The sequence below is a fragment of the Vicia villosa genome, unplaced genomic scaffold, assembly GCF_029867415.1.
Source record: "Vicia villosa cultivar HV-30 ecotype Madison, WI unplaced genomic scaffold, Vvil1.0 ctg.002871F_1_1, whole genome shotgun sequence".
Taxonomy (NCBI): domain Eukaryota; kingdom Viridiplantae; phylum Streptophyta; class Magnoliopsida; order Fabales; family Fabaceae; genus Vicia; species Vicia villosa.
The window spans coordinates 180,251-195,772 of record NW_026706052.1 but is presented as its reverse complement, the minus strand read 5'-3'; the positions used below and the strand labels follow the sequence as shown (position 1 = coordinate 195,772).

General features: G+C 35.0%; 1 protein-coding gene across 1 annotated transcript; it reads right to left on the bottom strand.

Annotated features, from left to right (window-relative positions):
- Positions 1 to 1,002: 1,002 nt before the first annotated feature.
- LOC131639952 (pantothenate kinase 2-like) lies at positions 1,003 to 11,889 on the bottom strand. Its single transcript, XM_058910373.1, has 23 exons — positions 11,741 to 11,889; positions 10,989 to 11,364; positions 10,193 to 10,402; positions 9,979 to 10,031; positions 9,479 to 9,595; positions 8,785 to 8,904; positions 8,585 to 8,679; positions 8,407 to 8,500; positions 8,115 to 8,246; positions 7,648 to 7,760; positions 7,359 to 7,551; positions 6,334 to 6,545; positions 5,839 to 5,883; positions 5,699 to 5,747; positions 5,020 to 5,102; positions 4,101 to 4,217; positions 3,859 to 3,922; positions 3,432 to 3,578; positions 3,128 to 3,286; positions 2,425 to 2,508; positions 1,814 to 2,005; positions 1,639 to 1,710; positions 1,003 to 1,433 (listed from the first exon to the last, which is right to left on the bottom strand). The coding sequence occupies exons 2-23, from the start codon at positions 11,266 to 11,268 to the stop codon at positions 1,344 to 1,346; spliced, it is 2,721 nt and encodes a 906-aa protein (XP_058766356.1). The 5' UTR covers positions 11,269 to 11,364; positions 11,741 to 11,889; the 3' UTR covers positions 1,003 to 1,343.
- Between the last annotated feature and the right edge of the window lie 3,633 nt (positions 11,890 to 15,522).

The window sequence follows — 15,522 nt, the reverse complement described above, 5'->3', positions numbered from 1 at the left end:
ATTATTGGTTTTTCATTAAGGTGAGTGAGTGAGCATCACTAATGTAATACAAAGAGTTATGCCCTTACTTCAAGATCCAGTGCATTGGCAAGGTCCAAATCAGTGCATTGGCAAGGTCCAAATCAATACACTTATGTAGTACAATATCAAGAGGGAAAAAGTTGCTAAATTTTTTGTTTTTGTTGTCTCTTGATCCCCAGAGTTGTCAATAGCAGGCGCTCCAGCCGCTATCGCAGCGCATCGTAGCGGCGCGGCACCCCCCGCGTGATATGCAGGGTTCGGAGGCGGAGATGGAAAAACGGCCGCTTCAGCCCCATTACCGGGTCGCGGGAAGTTCCGGGCGGAGCGGCTCCGGTTCTCTATTTTTTAAAACATTTTTCTAGGCCAAATTACTTAAATGCCCTTGTTTTAAAATAGTTTTAAACAATTTTTGTTTTCTTTCTCCCTCGTTCGATGTGTTCTATCGTGCCCTCATTCCTTAACTCTCTTTCAACAGTTCTGCCGCAATTTCCCTACAACTCCTTCGTTCTTCCGCCATCTCCTTGCTACTCCCCTTCTTCGGTTCTTCTTTCATCTAGTTCAACCATCTCAGGTAATTTCTTCTAATTCTTCAACTTATTCTACTTCTTTTCTTTCTACTGTTTTTTTCTACTTTCTACTTCTTCTATTTTGTTTTGTTGTAAAGATTGTTTATCTTTATTCTAGAGACTAAAACAATATGGCAGCATCATCTACAACACTGAATTCTACGTCGGTTGATTCATGTTCTCCAACGTTCAAACCAAACAATAGTAAGAATATAGGATGGAAATATAATCATTTGAAAGATTTAAATAACAAGAAGAAGGTGACATGTGATTTTTGTAATATAACAAATAGTGAGGGAATACGTAGAGCAAAAAGGCATCAATTAGAAATTCAGGGTAGTTCCTTACTCGAAAACACGTGAGGATGTTAAGGCTATATTATGTGTTGATATGGTTGAGAAAGAGATTTAAGAAAGAAATACAAGAGGTTTCAGTGCAATTAAATGCGAATGATACAATTGATATTAAGGAAATACGTAGAATTCGAATAGAAAAAAAGGCTTGCTGAGAGTGAGACCTCTTCAATGGCCGTCAAGAGGACTAAAGGACCATTGGATTTGGTGTATAAAATTTGGTGAGACCACTTAGAATTAGAATTCAGTGGTCTCACAAGCTCCATTTCTTATGAAAAATTCAAAACTAATAAAACTTTATAGTGCATCTGTACAAAGAAAAAAACATACATAAGGTTACATTTGAACACCAGTTCTTTCTCTTAGAAACTCGATTACACAATCAGCTCGTTCCTTGAAGCTTTCAACTAGAAGGCTGGTATTTGCAAATACAGTCGTATATGTTCCCTTTAATCAACTTTTCAGCCAATCTCTGATTTTTCACCATCGCAAGCTGCCAGGAAGGTTTAAAATAAATAAATAAAAGATGATAAAGAGGAAGAAGAAGAATGTATCAAACTATCCACAATCATGACACAGAAGAACAATAGAGTTTCGGAGAAGCATTAGCTAAGTAAACTCTTACCAAAACCAAATGACAAAAATAGTCAAATTAAATTTATCTGACAGTTATAAAAGCCATTAACCAGAGATGTTACCTTCAAAGCATCGCATTTAAACTCAGCATAGAGGTTAGTATGTAGAGATCTACCCATCCCTTCCAAAATTATCTGCAGATGACAAAAACTCAATCATAAAATGTTTCTCCTTTATACTCCTCCTATATGCAAAGTAATGTTGTTGTAACAAGAACAGAAAGAACAATCCTCTCACCAAATCGGCATCTTTTGCAGCAGCAGCCAACTCAGAGCTGACCTGTCTTAAGTCTATACATGGACTACCACATCCATTCTCAACAACCATCAAGGGGACTGAATATGAATTTTCTTTAGAACTATCTGTATTAATCATCGCATCAACAAGCAGGCCTCCAGCTTCAGCCGCTCGCCTTAGAATGTCGCAATGCTATAAACAGGAAGATTAGTTTAGTTCCACTAAAGGATAATATGGTCAAAATAATACCAACAAAAGGACAGTGGTATTTGGAACTTCTAACAATTCCGTTTGTATTGGTCAAAAAAAAAAAAAAAAAAACAATTCCGTTTGTAGATACATGAAATTGCACAAATGACCTCTAGTTAATCTTTTTTTAATTCAATTCACATTGAATGCTATGCCATTTTGGTAAAAGTCTACGAGACAATTTTATTAGATTGAAGAATAGACAAAATGAAGGAGTGTTTTATATGTAGTGAAGCTTTTTCCATCAAATGCGAAGAGGAAAGGGGGGCGGGCATAACAAAGAGAAGTAACTGAATATGACAGACATGAAAATAAAATAAAATAAAATAAAGACCGATTAGTGTTCAGAAAAATAGACAAACCTTGGCAGCCTCAGCTACAATATCAGGAAGCTCCATTGCAGTCACGTCATTTAAAGCAGGTAGCGAGTTTGCAACCAGAACTACCTACAAGGCATGTCCATTGTTATCATGGCAAAAACAATATTTATAGACATTGACCAAAGTGACTATATAACATCCAAAGTACCAGTAAATAACAATGGTAGAAATTGGTGCAGAGTGGAATTCAGAGAAAGATAGGCTTTCAGAAAAATTATGAAGTGCATAATGTAGTTGCAGGTATTTGTATCCCGATCATGCAAGCTTGGCAAGCTGTTAACAGTTGGTAACTCTATTTTACCGTAATAACAAACTAACTATACTTTATTTTACTGCAACATTGCAGACGCTAACTTAAGCAGCACATGCATGCACAGAATATAAAGCTACAGCATAATGTGTATGTCAATCAATCATTATTTAATTGATTTGTCAAATCATAAAACTGATAGTGAAAAAAACCATGCTAAAGGAGGGAAATTTAAGGAGGCAGTCGTACTTAAATTTGGAGATTTACCAACCATATAAATATAATGTAGCCAATCCCGTTATTAAAATTACCAAGTTTAAATTCAAATAAAGTCAACAATTTTTTTGGAAGGGGGTTGCTTAGGTTCAAACACGTATAACATCCTATACAAAATTTTAAAATTTTCAAAATATAGAAACTTGAAAGTGAACTCACTTCAGTTCCACGACGAAGGAGCTCCCTAGCCAGAGGGAGCATCCCTAGAACAATATCGGCACCTGAATTATCAACAAAAAGTAAAGCTCTTTTATGAGGGGGCTTCTTCTTGCCTCCGGACCCTAACATTCTCTCTTTGAAGACATCAAAGTCATCCACCTAGATCAGTAAAAGTTATATTGGTATTTAACTATGAACTATGATGAATAAATTCAAAAAATAATAATAATAATAATAATAATAATAATAATAATAATAATAATAATAATAATAACTCTTATCAACAGATATGCTCAACACCTACCCTCCATGGTCTGCGCATTTTATTGCGACTCATTCTGTAAATTTCAATAATTGTTCCTTTATGATAGAGATCCACACATGCACGAGATCCCCAGTCAAAAATGTTTGCAGCTAGAACACCTTCAATTAGAGTAAGCAATCTCGTTTCCTGAAACAAAGGAGATTCATATTACTGGTAGCAACAAGATTTATTAGAAGCTAGAGTTCCTTAAGCCCATAGCAGAAGCGAGTACAAATTAGCTCATGAATGAGAAAATACTATGGCCTCAAAATTTAACCAACTCATTCAGTTATAATTTTATTAAAAAATTAGATAGATCAACACACATTTTCTTTAAATTAGGAATGATACATTAATTACTTAACCAGTTTATACTAACTCCCCCTATTCGTTAAATCTAAAGGATTGTTGTACTATTCCGGCATACCTCATCCATGCTATCAAGTTCCACAAACAAGTCAGGTAAAACGGCAAGTGATGCTTCATTTTCCCTATTATACATACACAAACCAGGAACCACACAGATAGAAATATCAGTAGAATGCATGTGTGAATGGACAAAAAAATCAATTCATGTTTAAACTTCTAGTTAAAAAATATTCAAAGGACTCAGAAGGCAATTGGTTAAACATAGTCCAAGTAGAGATTTAAATTTAAAAGCATAATTACCTCTGCTTTATACTTCTATAGGCATCAACAAACTGGAATTCCCTCAAGCATTCTTCCCTCATTTCCAGTAGATTGGCCAGACCTAACTTCCCATATGCAGAAGGCTCCTCCATCAACCTATTCATTTGGTGTGCAAGTTGATTAGTGGAAAGAGAGCTTAAACCAAATAAAGTCCATGAATTTTGAAAATTTATTAAACATAATAAATACAGTGTCAACATCAATAATATGACAAAGTTTGAAGTTTAAGGGATGTTCACACAAAATTTGAAGTTCCATCTGAACAATTTTCTATTTTTTATTCTATGGGATTCATGATCTAGTTGGTGAAACTGTGAAAAAGGAAGAGGTCGGACATCCTTCAATCTGTTTTAATTTTGATGCTAGAAATTTGGTTGACTTGGAGTGGGAACTGCACCAAATTGCATTGTCTTTATATTCAAAGAATTATGTGTTAAGAAAAAAATTCCCTCCCGTTATGGTACCAAGTTTTTTAAGTCAAATACAACATCCACCCTAGCTCTTTATTACACACTCATGGATTTCTCTCTTCACATGCTAATACGCTATAGTTGAAAAAATAGATATACTAAAAAATTAAGAAAAGGGGCAGTATAAAGTAAAAGGAGACCGAACTAGCCAATTTTGTAAACTATAGTAACTTTGACATGATCCATGTATATATCTCACACACACAAGATCGCGGTGCTTGGCAATTCTAGTTGCTTCTCATGCACATCTTTTTGTTGGGAGGAGTTTCTCAAAACCATGAAACACAGTGCAAGAGCACTTGACCAGCAATAACTTTTAATTTAAAATTAAACTAGTTGATTAAAGATAACAAGGCTAAAATACAATTGCTTCAATAATGATACCAACATACTAAGCCATCAAAACAGGAATCTTATATCAATCTTACCTTGCCAAGTGGGCAGAAAATGCACGAGCAAAAGCATCACCCCTTCTTTTGGCATCATCAGTTCCACCTTCACTAGCAACAGCCTGTATATATCAAAATCGGAAAATACATTATGACTTGATAATTTGTCTTTTCACATACAACTCTCAACAAGAGGAGGTACAATGCAGTACAACCGAACAACAAAGTGACTGAGCCAAGGGTTGTATCCAGACCATTAACAAGCTAAACACAGAAATACAATAGTTTTACACGAGTAGGTATAGGCTGTGCTCCAATTGATTGACAGAAATATTTTAAAAGCCAAAGGATAAATAGTAATATTTTACAGCAATAGAATGCCAATGCTAAAATAGCTTAAGTTTACAGATCACATATAATCCTTCTCTGAGTGTTTGTATTGAACTTCTACAGTTCTATCTGATTCTAAGATAGGCTGTCATTATACCAACACAGTTCACGCGCAAGATAATTTTGAGTAATTTTTTTGGTCTCCAATGCTCACGTGACACTTTTATTGATACTAGAGGTTATCTTTATTGTAAGCAGAGACCTGGAGTGATCTTTAGTGTTTTTTCATACACGAATAGTTCCAATTTTAGTTTTTTTTGTGTGGCATAAAAGAGACACAAGCATGAAGACTGAGGTTTGAACTTCCAAGACAACATTAGTTTATTACCTTGTCAACAAGATCTGGCAAGTGCTCTGACAAAATTGTGAGCCAATATCTATGTCAGATACAAATTGTGTTAGCAACAGAAGAAACACTAAGAAACTATGAAGCCTTAATTGACCAATAATTAATGATAATTTGCTTACTCTAATTCACTGGGATCTGCAAGATCTATTGTATTGGGCTCATACCTGAAAGATGCATTTTAATATCAGTTTTGAAAAACAGAATAATGAAAAGTGATGACATAGGATTGTCTTATAAAGCCAATTTTTTTAAAAAAGTAGCACATTTTCTATATTGAAAAGGCACACAAACCATAGTTAATAAATACAAAGCGACATAACAAGTGATAACAGTGGATCAGATATTGACCATTATTAGACCTTACATGGATGGCCAAGATTACAAATTAGTGTGAAACAATCCAATGGCCGTGATCTGTTCTTGCAATAAGTCACTATATGTGTGTACATGTATGCATACATGATTCGTGCATGCATCTAAGCCAGCGCATATATATAGTTCTTTATTGCCATCTATGGCAATATAAATGACAAGATCATATCATCGTAATGGCGGCCCAATAGATGTGAAATTTCAATCTAGGAGGTGTATGCACATTCCACAACAATACTTACAATTTTGGGTCTGCTAACAATGGAAACACTTCCAAAGTTGGTACTAGATGGAGAACACCAACATTTAGAGCACTCGCATCAGATCGCAGAGCACTTCCTTTTGACAAAGGGACTTCAAAACCCCCAAGTCCAGTAGTTCCAGCAACAGGAGTCATCGGTACAGGTGCAGTAATTTCTGTTCCCATTTGTAAAAACTTCTCCATCCATGAAATCTGCATTGAAACCTCCAAATCACATCAAATTTTTAATAGAGTGAGCCTCTTCTGAACTTAAGGGTGAAAAATTATTCATATAACTCTATGTGTTGGAATTCTATATTCATAGATTTTGAGAGAAAAATCTCAACTGAGTTTCTCTGTTTTCTGTTTGTGTACTATATGATTTGAATTACATGTGGTGTGGTCTATCTAGACTTGCACAGCTAACTAAATCTGTTAGTTAGTTTTCTGATTCTAGGGATCAGTTAGACTTAGCAAATATAGCTAGGGTACAGTAGTTACAGTGGAACTTACTAAAGTCGGTTCCTTTAATATTTAATACTAAGGCACATCAGAGTTATAACCACCTAGAAGAATTTACAAGAAATGATACAATCAATGTATCACAGGAAACAGGTGCTGTTTTGAAGTATAACGAATTTTACTTCATTTCAATTTATAATTTCATGCCATGAGGCACATTACTATATTCTAGACTTTTTGATTTTACTAGCTACTCAAGTTGGCATACAAATATTCCAACTCAATTGGATATGATTCCATAGGGTGACATTAAAAGTTATTCTGGAGAATTTTATTAGTGGAGTTACTTTAGTTATTTAACTATTACAGCTTCAAGAGAAACCACTCAGGGAGAAAATGGGACGTTCTCGGTCGGTGGTAAAGGAATTGATGCCCACTAAAAAAAACACTCTTGTTAAATTGACTTCGAAGTTATACTTATGGTTGTTAGGATAAACTTTTTATGAAAAAACTATGCTAAACTAAATACACTAACTCCAAAACACCCAATTTCCTATCACTTGCCTTCTCATTCAAATCTCCAAGTGGCGGGCCATGTATCTTGCCTCCAGTATATGGAGCACCCATTGGAAACCTTTCAACTAACTGATGCACCATGAGGTCATCTAAACCATGCTCTTCATAACTCATAAATGCACCTAAAGCTCCCAGAAAGCCTTCATGTCGCAAAAACATTGCCTGTGCTTCCCCATTAGACCTAAATACAAAATTATATAAGTTGCAAGTCAAAGTAGTAATTTAATTTAGAAGAAAAATATTCTATTTACATCAAGCTCTCGGGCATTTTATGTACCAGTATTGAACAGCAAAAGAAAGAGTGTCCATTGTATAAGCATGACCCCTGATGAAAAATCCTCCAAAAAATATTCTCTTCAACCGGAATCGCAATGCATTTAAGTAAGCTATCTACAGAGTGATGAAAAGAACACAGGAGTGTCAGGTATTTGCTGGAAGAAAAATAAGTACTAGAATTGAACGTTGGAATTACTTAAAGTGGTTCCCGATAACAGATATTACTTAAAAGTGAAATTAGATTCAATAAATAAACTAACTACAAAAAACTCTACAGTTTTACATGTCTAATTTACAAAACATAACAGTGAGATTTTTAATAATGGGTTGGACAAACGGACAAGAAGAATCACAGGTTTGGCTGCATATATTTAAGAAAAAAATAGATAATATTTTAATTGCCATCTCACCCGGCCAATATTGTATGAAATTATCCTTAAATGGAATGTATTATAATTGCCACCTCACCTGGCCAATATTGTATGAAATCATCCGTAGAAGAGAGAGTGATATGTCTTCAGGCCTGTAGTTTTCAAGCTCCTTTTTTTCTGATACAGTTTTCCCAAAACTTGAAGCAATAGTGGAAGCCGATAGACCAATCTTGAATTATTTAAGACCAAAGAATACTCAGCCATGTCTATTGATAAAATATTATAAAATGATTCATATTCATCTACTCTGTAAAGTTAATTTGCACTTTTCTCACACTATATGATGAACATTTATAGTATATAATAATAAGGTCAACTGTAAAATTTACCTTAGAATAATCCAAACCACCATAAATGTCCCCAACAAGCATGTCAATGGCTCTATTGTCTCCTTTCTGGCTTAGCTCAAGCAACTCATCAAAGCTGAAATTCATTTCAACAAAACACCTTGTCAATAATTTAAACATAGTAATAGATCAAAATGATAACAGGTCTCGTGATAAAAACCTCTTGCACTTCGTTAACAGTCTTCCCAAGCCCCAATAAGTACCACCACCAACATTTGTCCCACTAACTCTCTCAAACTTTCCATCCCCATCAACCTATGACAAATAAAAAGAAAGTATCGTAACCTGATAATCATTGTCATACGTTGTCCAAAGATATCAAAAGTATAATAAAATTAGGATACACGAAAAAAACTGTACCTTGATCATACTAACACCAGAACCAACGTTAACTAGAAGATAAGGGAACAAATCATTATGGTCAATTTGAACAAACTCTTTCTTGCCCTCCATGTGTGTGAAAGCTTCATGTCGAATTGCCTACTAAGAAGTGGTAGAACTTCTAATCAGAGATATCAAGAGAGAGATAGAGAGGGAGAGAGAGATATTGAGAGAGAAAGAGAGAGCAAACTATAGAGTATAAGATCAGTAAAAATGAAAGAGTTAATGGCATAGCACACTCTGTTCACAATTTCCAAACTAAAAGACAGAACCAACGTGGTTTCCAATTAGATCTTGGTCAGTAGCAAGAAACATGAAAAGTTAAGGAAAATACAGAAATAAGCAGTAATCAGCTATAGCTATATAAAAACTCTAGCATGTTAAAATTTAAAGCTTATTGGTTGTACCAAATTATAAACATAACCAAGTTTAGCCAAAGAAATGCTCTTTACCTTTATAACAATGGAAAACACAACAACGACTCAGAAAGAAGCAAAGTCAGACAAAGAACTGTTTCTCATTTTAACTATTTATTTATGATTATTCATTTAAATAAGTGAAAATGCAAAGTACCTAATACTTATTCACAGAGACAATACATCCTCCCCTGTCAAGCTGACTTAAATAAAATGCATAATGCAGGAGAAAGGGATAATTTAAAACAGGCATCCACCTTAAGCAAGAAATTCGCTCCTGACACAAGACAGTTCATTTCATCCTCTTTGTCAAGACTAACCCCAAGTCTTTCTTTGAAAAGGTCAGTATACTTGTATGCTCCACCTCCAGTAGCCTTTGTCACAAAATGAATGCATTAGTCTAGTATTTCATAGCCATCAAAGCAGAAGACAAGCAGAAAAGTGGGGAAAATATTATCCAATTTGAGAGCTTTCCAAAAATAGATAATACTAAAATTACAAATAATACTAACAACATCAAATGAAATGAACAGAAAAATCCTCGATATTGGTTTCTAAACCAGAGGGCAGAGCAAATCAGATTTCATTTGGACAGTAACTATTGACACATGTGATAAGCAGCGAAAGGTTGTAGCTTTATAGTTACAATCTCATATAAATTATGATTGATGATTTGAAGAAATGATATAATCCAAACAGAAAAGATATTAGAAGAAATGCTTCTGGTTAAGCCAAGAGAACAAAGACTCAAAGTTACCTTAATTATGGCATTTTCATTAGCCGCAGCATCTGGGTAACGTGACTCCAACCCTTTAAGCAAGAAAAAATTCCATAATCATATAAATTCACTAAGTTGTATTAATGTGCTAACTTTTTCTAGCAATGTTGAATTCAGTTGAATGAACACAAAAACAACAAGATAATAAAATGATATTTAAATGCTCAATGCTTAAAAGGGACTATGTACCCACCACGGTGAAGCTGCTTTGAATGAATGAAATCTAAGCACTCGTTGATCTTTCTTGTTTCAAACTTGACAAAGTGAAGCCTCCCGCCAAGAATAGGAAAGCTTCTCCTATTACCATTAGAAAGCCCTAACCGCTCCTTTAAAGTTTTCTTCCTTTTATCATCATCTGATTGGCCTTCATGTCGTGAAAAGTACACCAACTTTATCAGAGATCCTGCCCATATAATGAAATAGATCAACTTTCGTGCATAGTACAGATACTACAAGTTCTTTATTTTCCTAAAAATGAACCAGAATAATCATAGAATAGACCAGTGACAAGACAAATCCCTGAATATGACTCAAAACTGTGAAAACCTCAAAAAGTAAAAAGATGAAACTGTTATATACACTGTTATAGGTTTGTATCCCCCTTTCTCTACAAGATAGTAATCAAACTTCACAAAAAAAAAAGTCAAAAACAAGAGACAAGGACCAAGCCTAAAAGAATAACATAAAACAAGAATCAGAGTGAACAGATAATATCCTAGGTTGAAAAAGGAAAGTTGGTTAAAAGATGGCAGTTGTTTTATGCATTTCACTTATTACTTCATGGAAGATAGATACTAACCCAGAATATTAACTTTAACCCCCCCATAAAACACAACAAAAACCATGTATAGTAACAAAATGAATAGAACAAAGATCATAACAATACACACTAATAAAAAAGAAGTGAGAAAGGCAAACAACTTAACCAAATGAAAAACAAAACACCAAAAGCATGAAACATTGATCTGAGTCACACACACATGACATACCTCCAATATCAAGAGCTAGGTGAGACAAATCATCGGATTGATTAGGCAACAAAATGGTGGGATACTTATCCTCCACATTAGATTGAATTTCAGCTTTACTAACATCAAGTTGAGGCCTAGAACTGGATCTATGAATCGAATTCCCTTGCATATCTTTCTCTCCTTGACCCTCCAAATGTATACGCCTGTTGTTGCTGTTTCCCTCAGATTCAGTTCCCTTATTTTGACCCTCTTCGTCAATTCCAAGAACCCTTTGTTCCTCTTGAACCAAATCAGCCATGTTTTATTTATTTATATAATATAACTCTTATAGTATCTTCTAATCCCCACCAAACACCTCCCTATATTTGGTTACACCTTACTGGTCCTATCCTATCTACATTGAACCAAACAAACAACCAACGATAACTTTAATTCAGTCCCACTTCAATAAATCAATAAATTAATCAATAAATGAATACTATAGTATAGTAGAATTAATTATTTTCTAGGTCAACAAAATGGGACAGCCGAGAAACCAGTTTTACAAAATTAGTATTTTCTTTTAAATAAATAAACAAATACAGATAATGGGAAAACGAGAGGCTGAGATTGAATAGTGTATTAACAGAAGAAAAAACTATTTTATCGAATTTGAATTCAATTTTTTTGGAGAATAACCATACAAAAGGGGATTGAAGATATGCGAGATTGATAGAAAATTGATAAACGAAGAGAATCATAGCGATGATCGGTGATGATGATGATAGTACCTTGGAATTTTGATGTTAGGATAACGAGTGAAGAGAAGAGAGAGAGGAAAGTGCGTAGAGTGGAGATGCGAGCGTAGTATTGTATGTGATCAGTGTTAGGTGACGGCGCACGTGCTAGCGTACGTAGAGTAAGATCTTGATCGGTTTTGGTCAGAGGTGAAATTTGAATTTTTCTTCTTTTCGAATACGCGCCATATTGGCGCGTGGTGATTTGCTATTTTGTGATATTACTGTAAAAGGTACTGCGCCGATTAGTAATTTACTCTAAAAGGTATGGTTGGCGGCTTGGCGCATTAGCTTTTGGGCAGCTCTATGAATCTATCCCTAAATTTGACGACTGTGAGTGTTATGACATGTATGTATGTAACTAGAGCTGTCAAAATGGACTGGTCCATCGGGCGGGCCCATAAGCCTTACAATTTAGTGCAGGTCGGATCGCAAAATCCTTTAAAAAACACGACCCTGTCTTTTTGGGTCAGCCTATCGGGCCTATGTTTTTTATGGGTTGGGTCGGGTCGGGCCTGTTGGTGATTTTAGTATCATCAATGCATTTTGGTAGTAATGTGATTTACTATAGGCCAATGCAATTATGCGTTAAGTTTGAAACGAGTTAGGGTAGTGCGGAGTGCACGCTCGTCGAACCAAACGCGTAATTGAATATGAATAATAGAAACGGGCATAACGTTTCGTTTGAATAGTTGCACCCGTTCCCAACGGACATAACGATTCGTTTGAATAGTTGCACCCGTTCCCAACGGACATAACGATTCGTTTGAATAGTTGCACCCGTTCCAACAGACATAACTGTTTCCGAAGAGGTGTGTCTGTTCGCTTCTATTATTGGTCTCCTATATAAGGAGTCTTTTGGTCTCGATTTGGAACACGAAATTACATACTTCCTCTCTACATTCTGATCTGTTCTCCATTGTCATAAACAGATTGTTCTTCAAGAATTATCCCCGCAAAGATTTCGTGAACCCAGACAAAGAATAGGGTCGAAATACTTTGTTCGGAAAGTGAACAAACACGATTCTTGAAGATATCCAGGATTATCATACCAAATATCTAACAAACGAACAAAGTATTCTTTCTGATAATCATGGTTGGAGGAGGAAGCACCGTCAAGGAGATGACAAAAAGTTTCGGAAAATTGGACAAGTTTCAAGGACAATTTACATATGGTGAACACACGAAAAATTTACATCATAAACCGGGTACATTTTATTGTTTTTCATAGAAATTAGAGTATTTGTCAATTTTATAATATCAAGATTTAAATTGAAAATTTTCTAACAAATGATATTGAAATTGAAGTTATTGAGATTATGATTTTCGGTAATGATTATTTTCGTAATCAATATGTTATTCAAAATATATTATATATTTTTTCACTTTTCGCATGAATTTTCTTATTCTGCATGCAAAAGAGATAATTTGATAAGAAATAATTTGATACAATGATGTATCATGCACATGAAAAACATACTGATTTTAATAATAATGATACTGTGCTATTACCTTCATAAAAAAAAAAAAAATATATGAATATGGTGGAACACAACAATAAATGTTATGTAGGAACACAAAATTGGCATGTTAATGTGAGTATTAGAAAACCAATTGCCATTTGGTTTCAAACCGATGCAATGTATCCTTTTGAATAAATGTACCGTTTTGGATGATCACAACTGTGTCATTAGAGCAATGTACCGTTTTGAATAAATTTTGAACAGAGATATTTGTTGGCTAAAAAGTTACAACGTAGCATAAGATTTATCCACCAAATCACCAAATTTATTGTTTGTGGTTTTAAATTTGAAAATATATAAACGTTTATTTTCAGGTACAAATTTTAATGTAAAAGGGTGCACAGTTAAAGTTATATCAATTTTAAATTTCTATGTGATTTTAAATTATCATTTTATGATTAATTTGTGGCTCAACTTTTATGGAGAATTATACACTCAATTTTTTTATTAAGGCACATAATTATATTAAAAATATACATATGATGTTCTAAATCCATGTATAATATATTAAAAATAATATTTATTTTGTGAAATTAAATTTTATATGCATGATTTATAAATCATTCAAGTATATAAATTTAAATAATTAAGAATATTGATTTGTGATATATATTTGAATGTAAATTACATGTTTGGGTTTAATGAGACTTACCATTAGAAGGTATATAAAGGTCATTCGAAAATGGATCATGACTTATATAAATTTATGAATTTGGAGTCGAATATAACTATTGAATTACGAGATGTGGAATTTGAGAATCTTATCGCGGAGGATAAGGAATTCAAGATTCCCACAAATGAAAAACTCGTGAGGAAGGTTCTCTACGGATTTATTGAAAAATAAATCGAAAGTTCGTCAATCATTGTTGAAAAACAAATCGAACTTAGAATAAGCAAAGTCTGAAAGGCTAAGGATATAAGACCGAACAAAATCACTTTTCGACTTATTTCTCTTGTGTAGAAGGAAAATGTGAGAATTTTGTTCGTAATATTCATATTATCCTTCGAGTGGAAGTTGATCCTAAAAAGTTACAATGAAGATGTATTTTCAAGGAACTTCTCAAGTGGATGTTTAGAAGGAAGTATTATAGTGATGATACACTAAACATCTACAAGAATTGATTAGTAACCAAAGGCTTCAGACAAAAAGAAGGGATTGATTATTTCGATACCTATGCTCCAGTTGCCCGTATCACTACTATTAGATTGTTGATTGCCTTGGCGGCTATTCATAATCTAGTGATTCATCAAATGGATGTCAAAATAGCATTTTTGAATGGTGATTTGGAAGAAGAAGTGTGTATGAAGCAACCTGAAGGTTTTGTAATGCCTAGTAATGAGCATAAAGTGTGTCAGCTAGTTAAGTCGTTGTATGGGCTGAAACAAGCTCCGAAGCAGTGGCATCAAAAGTTTAATGAGGTTGTTTTGTCTAATGGTTTCATTCTAAACCAAGCTGACAAATGTGTATATAGCAAATTTGATACATCCGGTAAAGGAGTGTTCATTTGTCTATATGTTGATGACATGTTGATCTTTGGCACCGACCAAAATCAAGTTGATAAAACAAAGAATTTCTTGTCATCAAAGTTCTCCATGAAGGATATGGGAGAAGCGGACGTTATTTGTAACGCCCCAGACTGCTTTCGGGATGATCGACTGACCCCACAAACCAACACGGGTCTTTTCAGCATGTTTTGACCTCACTCGCACGCTTTCTGGGAAACTTCCCAGAAGGTCACCCATCCCAATACTACTCCTAGTCAAGCACGCTTAACTGTGGAGTTCTTATGGAATGAGCTACCGAAAAGAAGATGCATCTTCTTTTCGGTAGCTCATTTCATAAGAACTCCACAGTTAAGCGTGCTTGACTTGGAGTAGTCTTGGGATGGGTGACCTTCTGGGAAGTTTCCCGGAAAGCGTGCGAGTGAGGTCAAAGCATGCTGAAAAGACCCGTGTTGGTTTGTGGGGTCAGTCGATCATCCCGAAAGCAGTCTGGGGCGTTACAAATGGTATCAGAGCCAGACCTCTCCCAGTACGATGTGGTTCGAGGACGAACCATGCGGAAGCTGGTGGGCATGTAACACCCGAGGCCGAAGAAGGCGGGGGGTGGTTGCACCGCATGGAACACCCGAGGCCAATTGGGGCTAGGGTGGTCGCCACATCGGAATGAGAGGGATCCTAAAGTCGTGCAGGTATGGGACTGCATGGTTGAAGGAAAGCTTATAAGGATTGATAGGTACTACCTATACCAAC

What these genes read in the sequence shown, in the direction of transcription:
- LOC131639952 (XM_058910373.1), bottom strand. Translation starts at nt 11,268, where the DNA reads ATGGCTGATTTGGTTCAAGAGGAACAAAGGGTTCTTGGAATTGACGAA. An exon ending in TTTCATACAATATTGGCCAG is followed by an intron (nt 7,761 to 8,114) that starts GTGAGGTGGCAA and finishes ATCACTCTGTAG; the next exon opens with ATAGCTTACTTAAATGCATT. An exon ending in AAATGCGCAGACCATGGAGG is followed by an intron (nt 3,287 to 3,431) that starts GTAGGTGTTGAG and finishes TTACTGATCTAG; the next exon opens with GTGGATGACTTTGATGTCTT.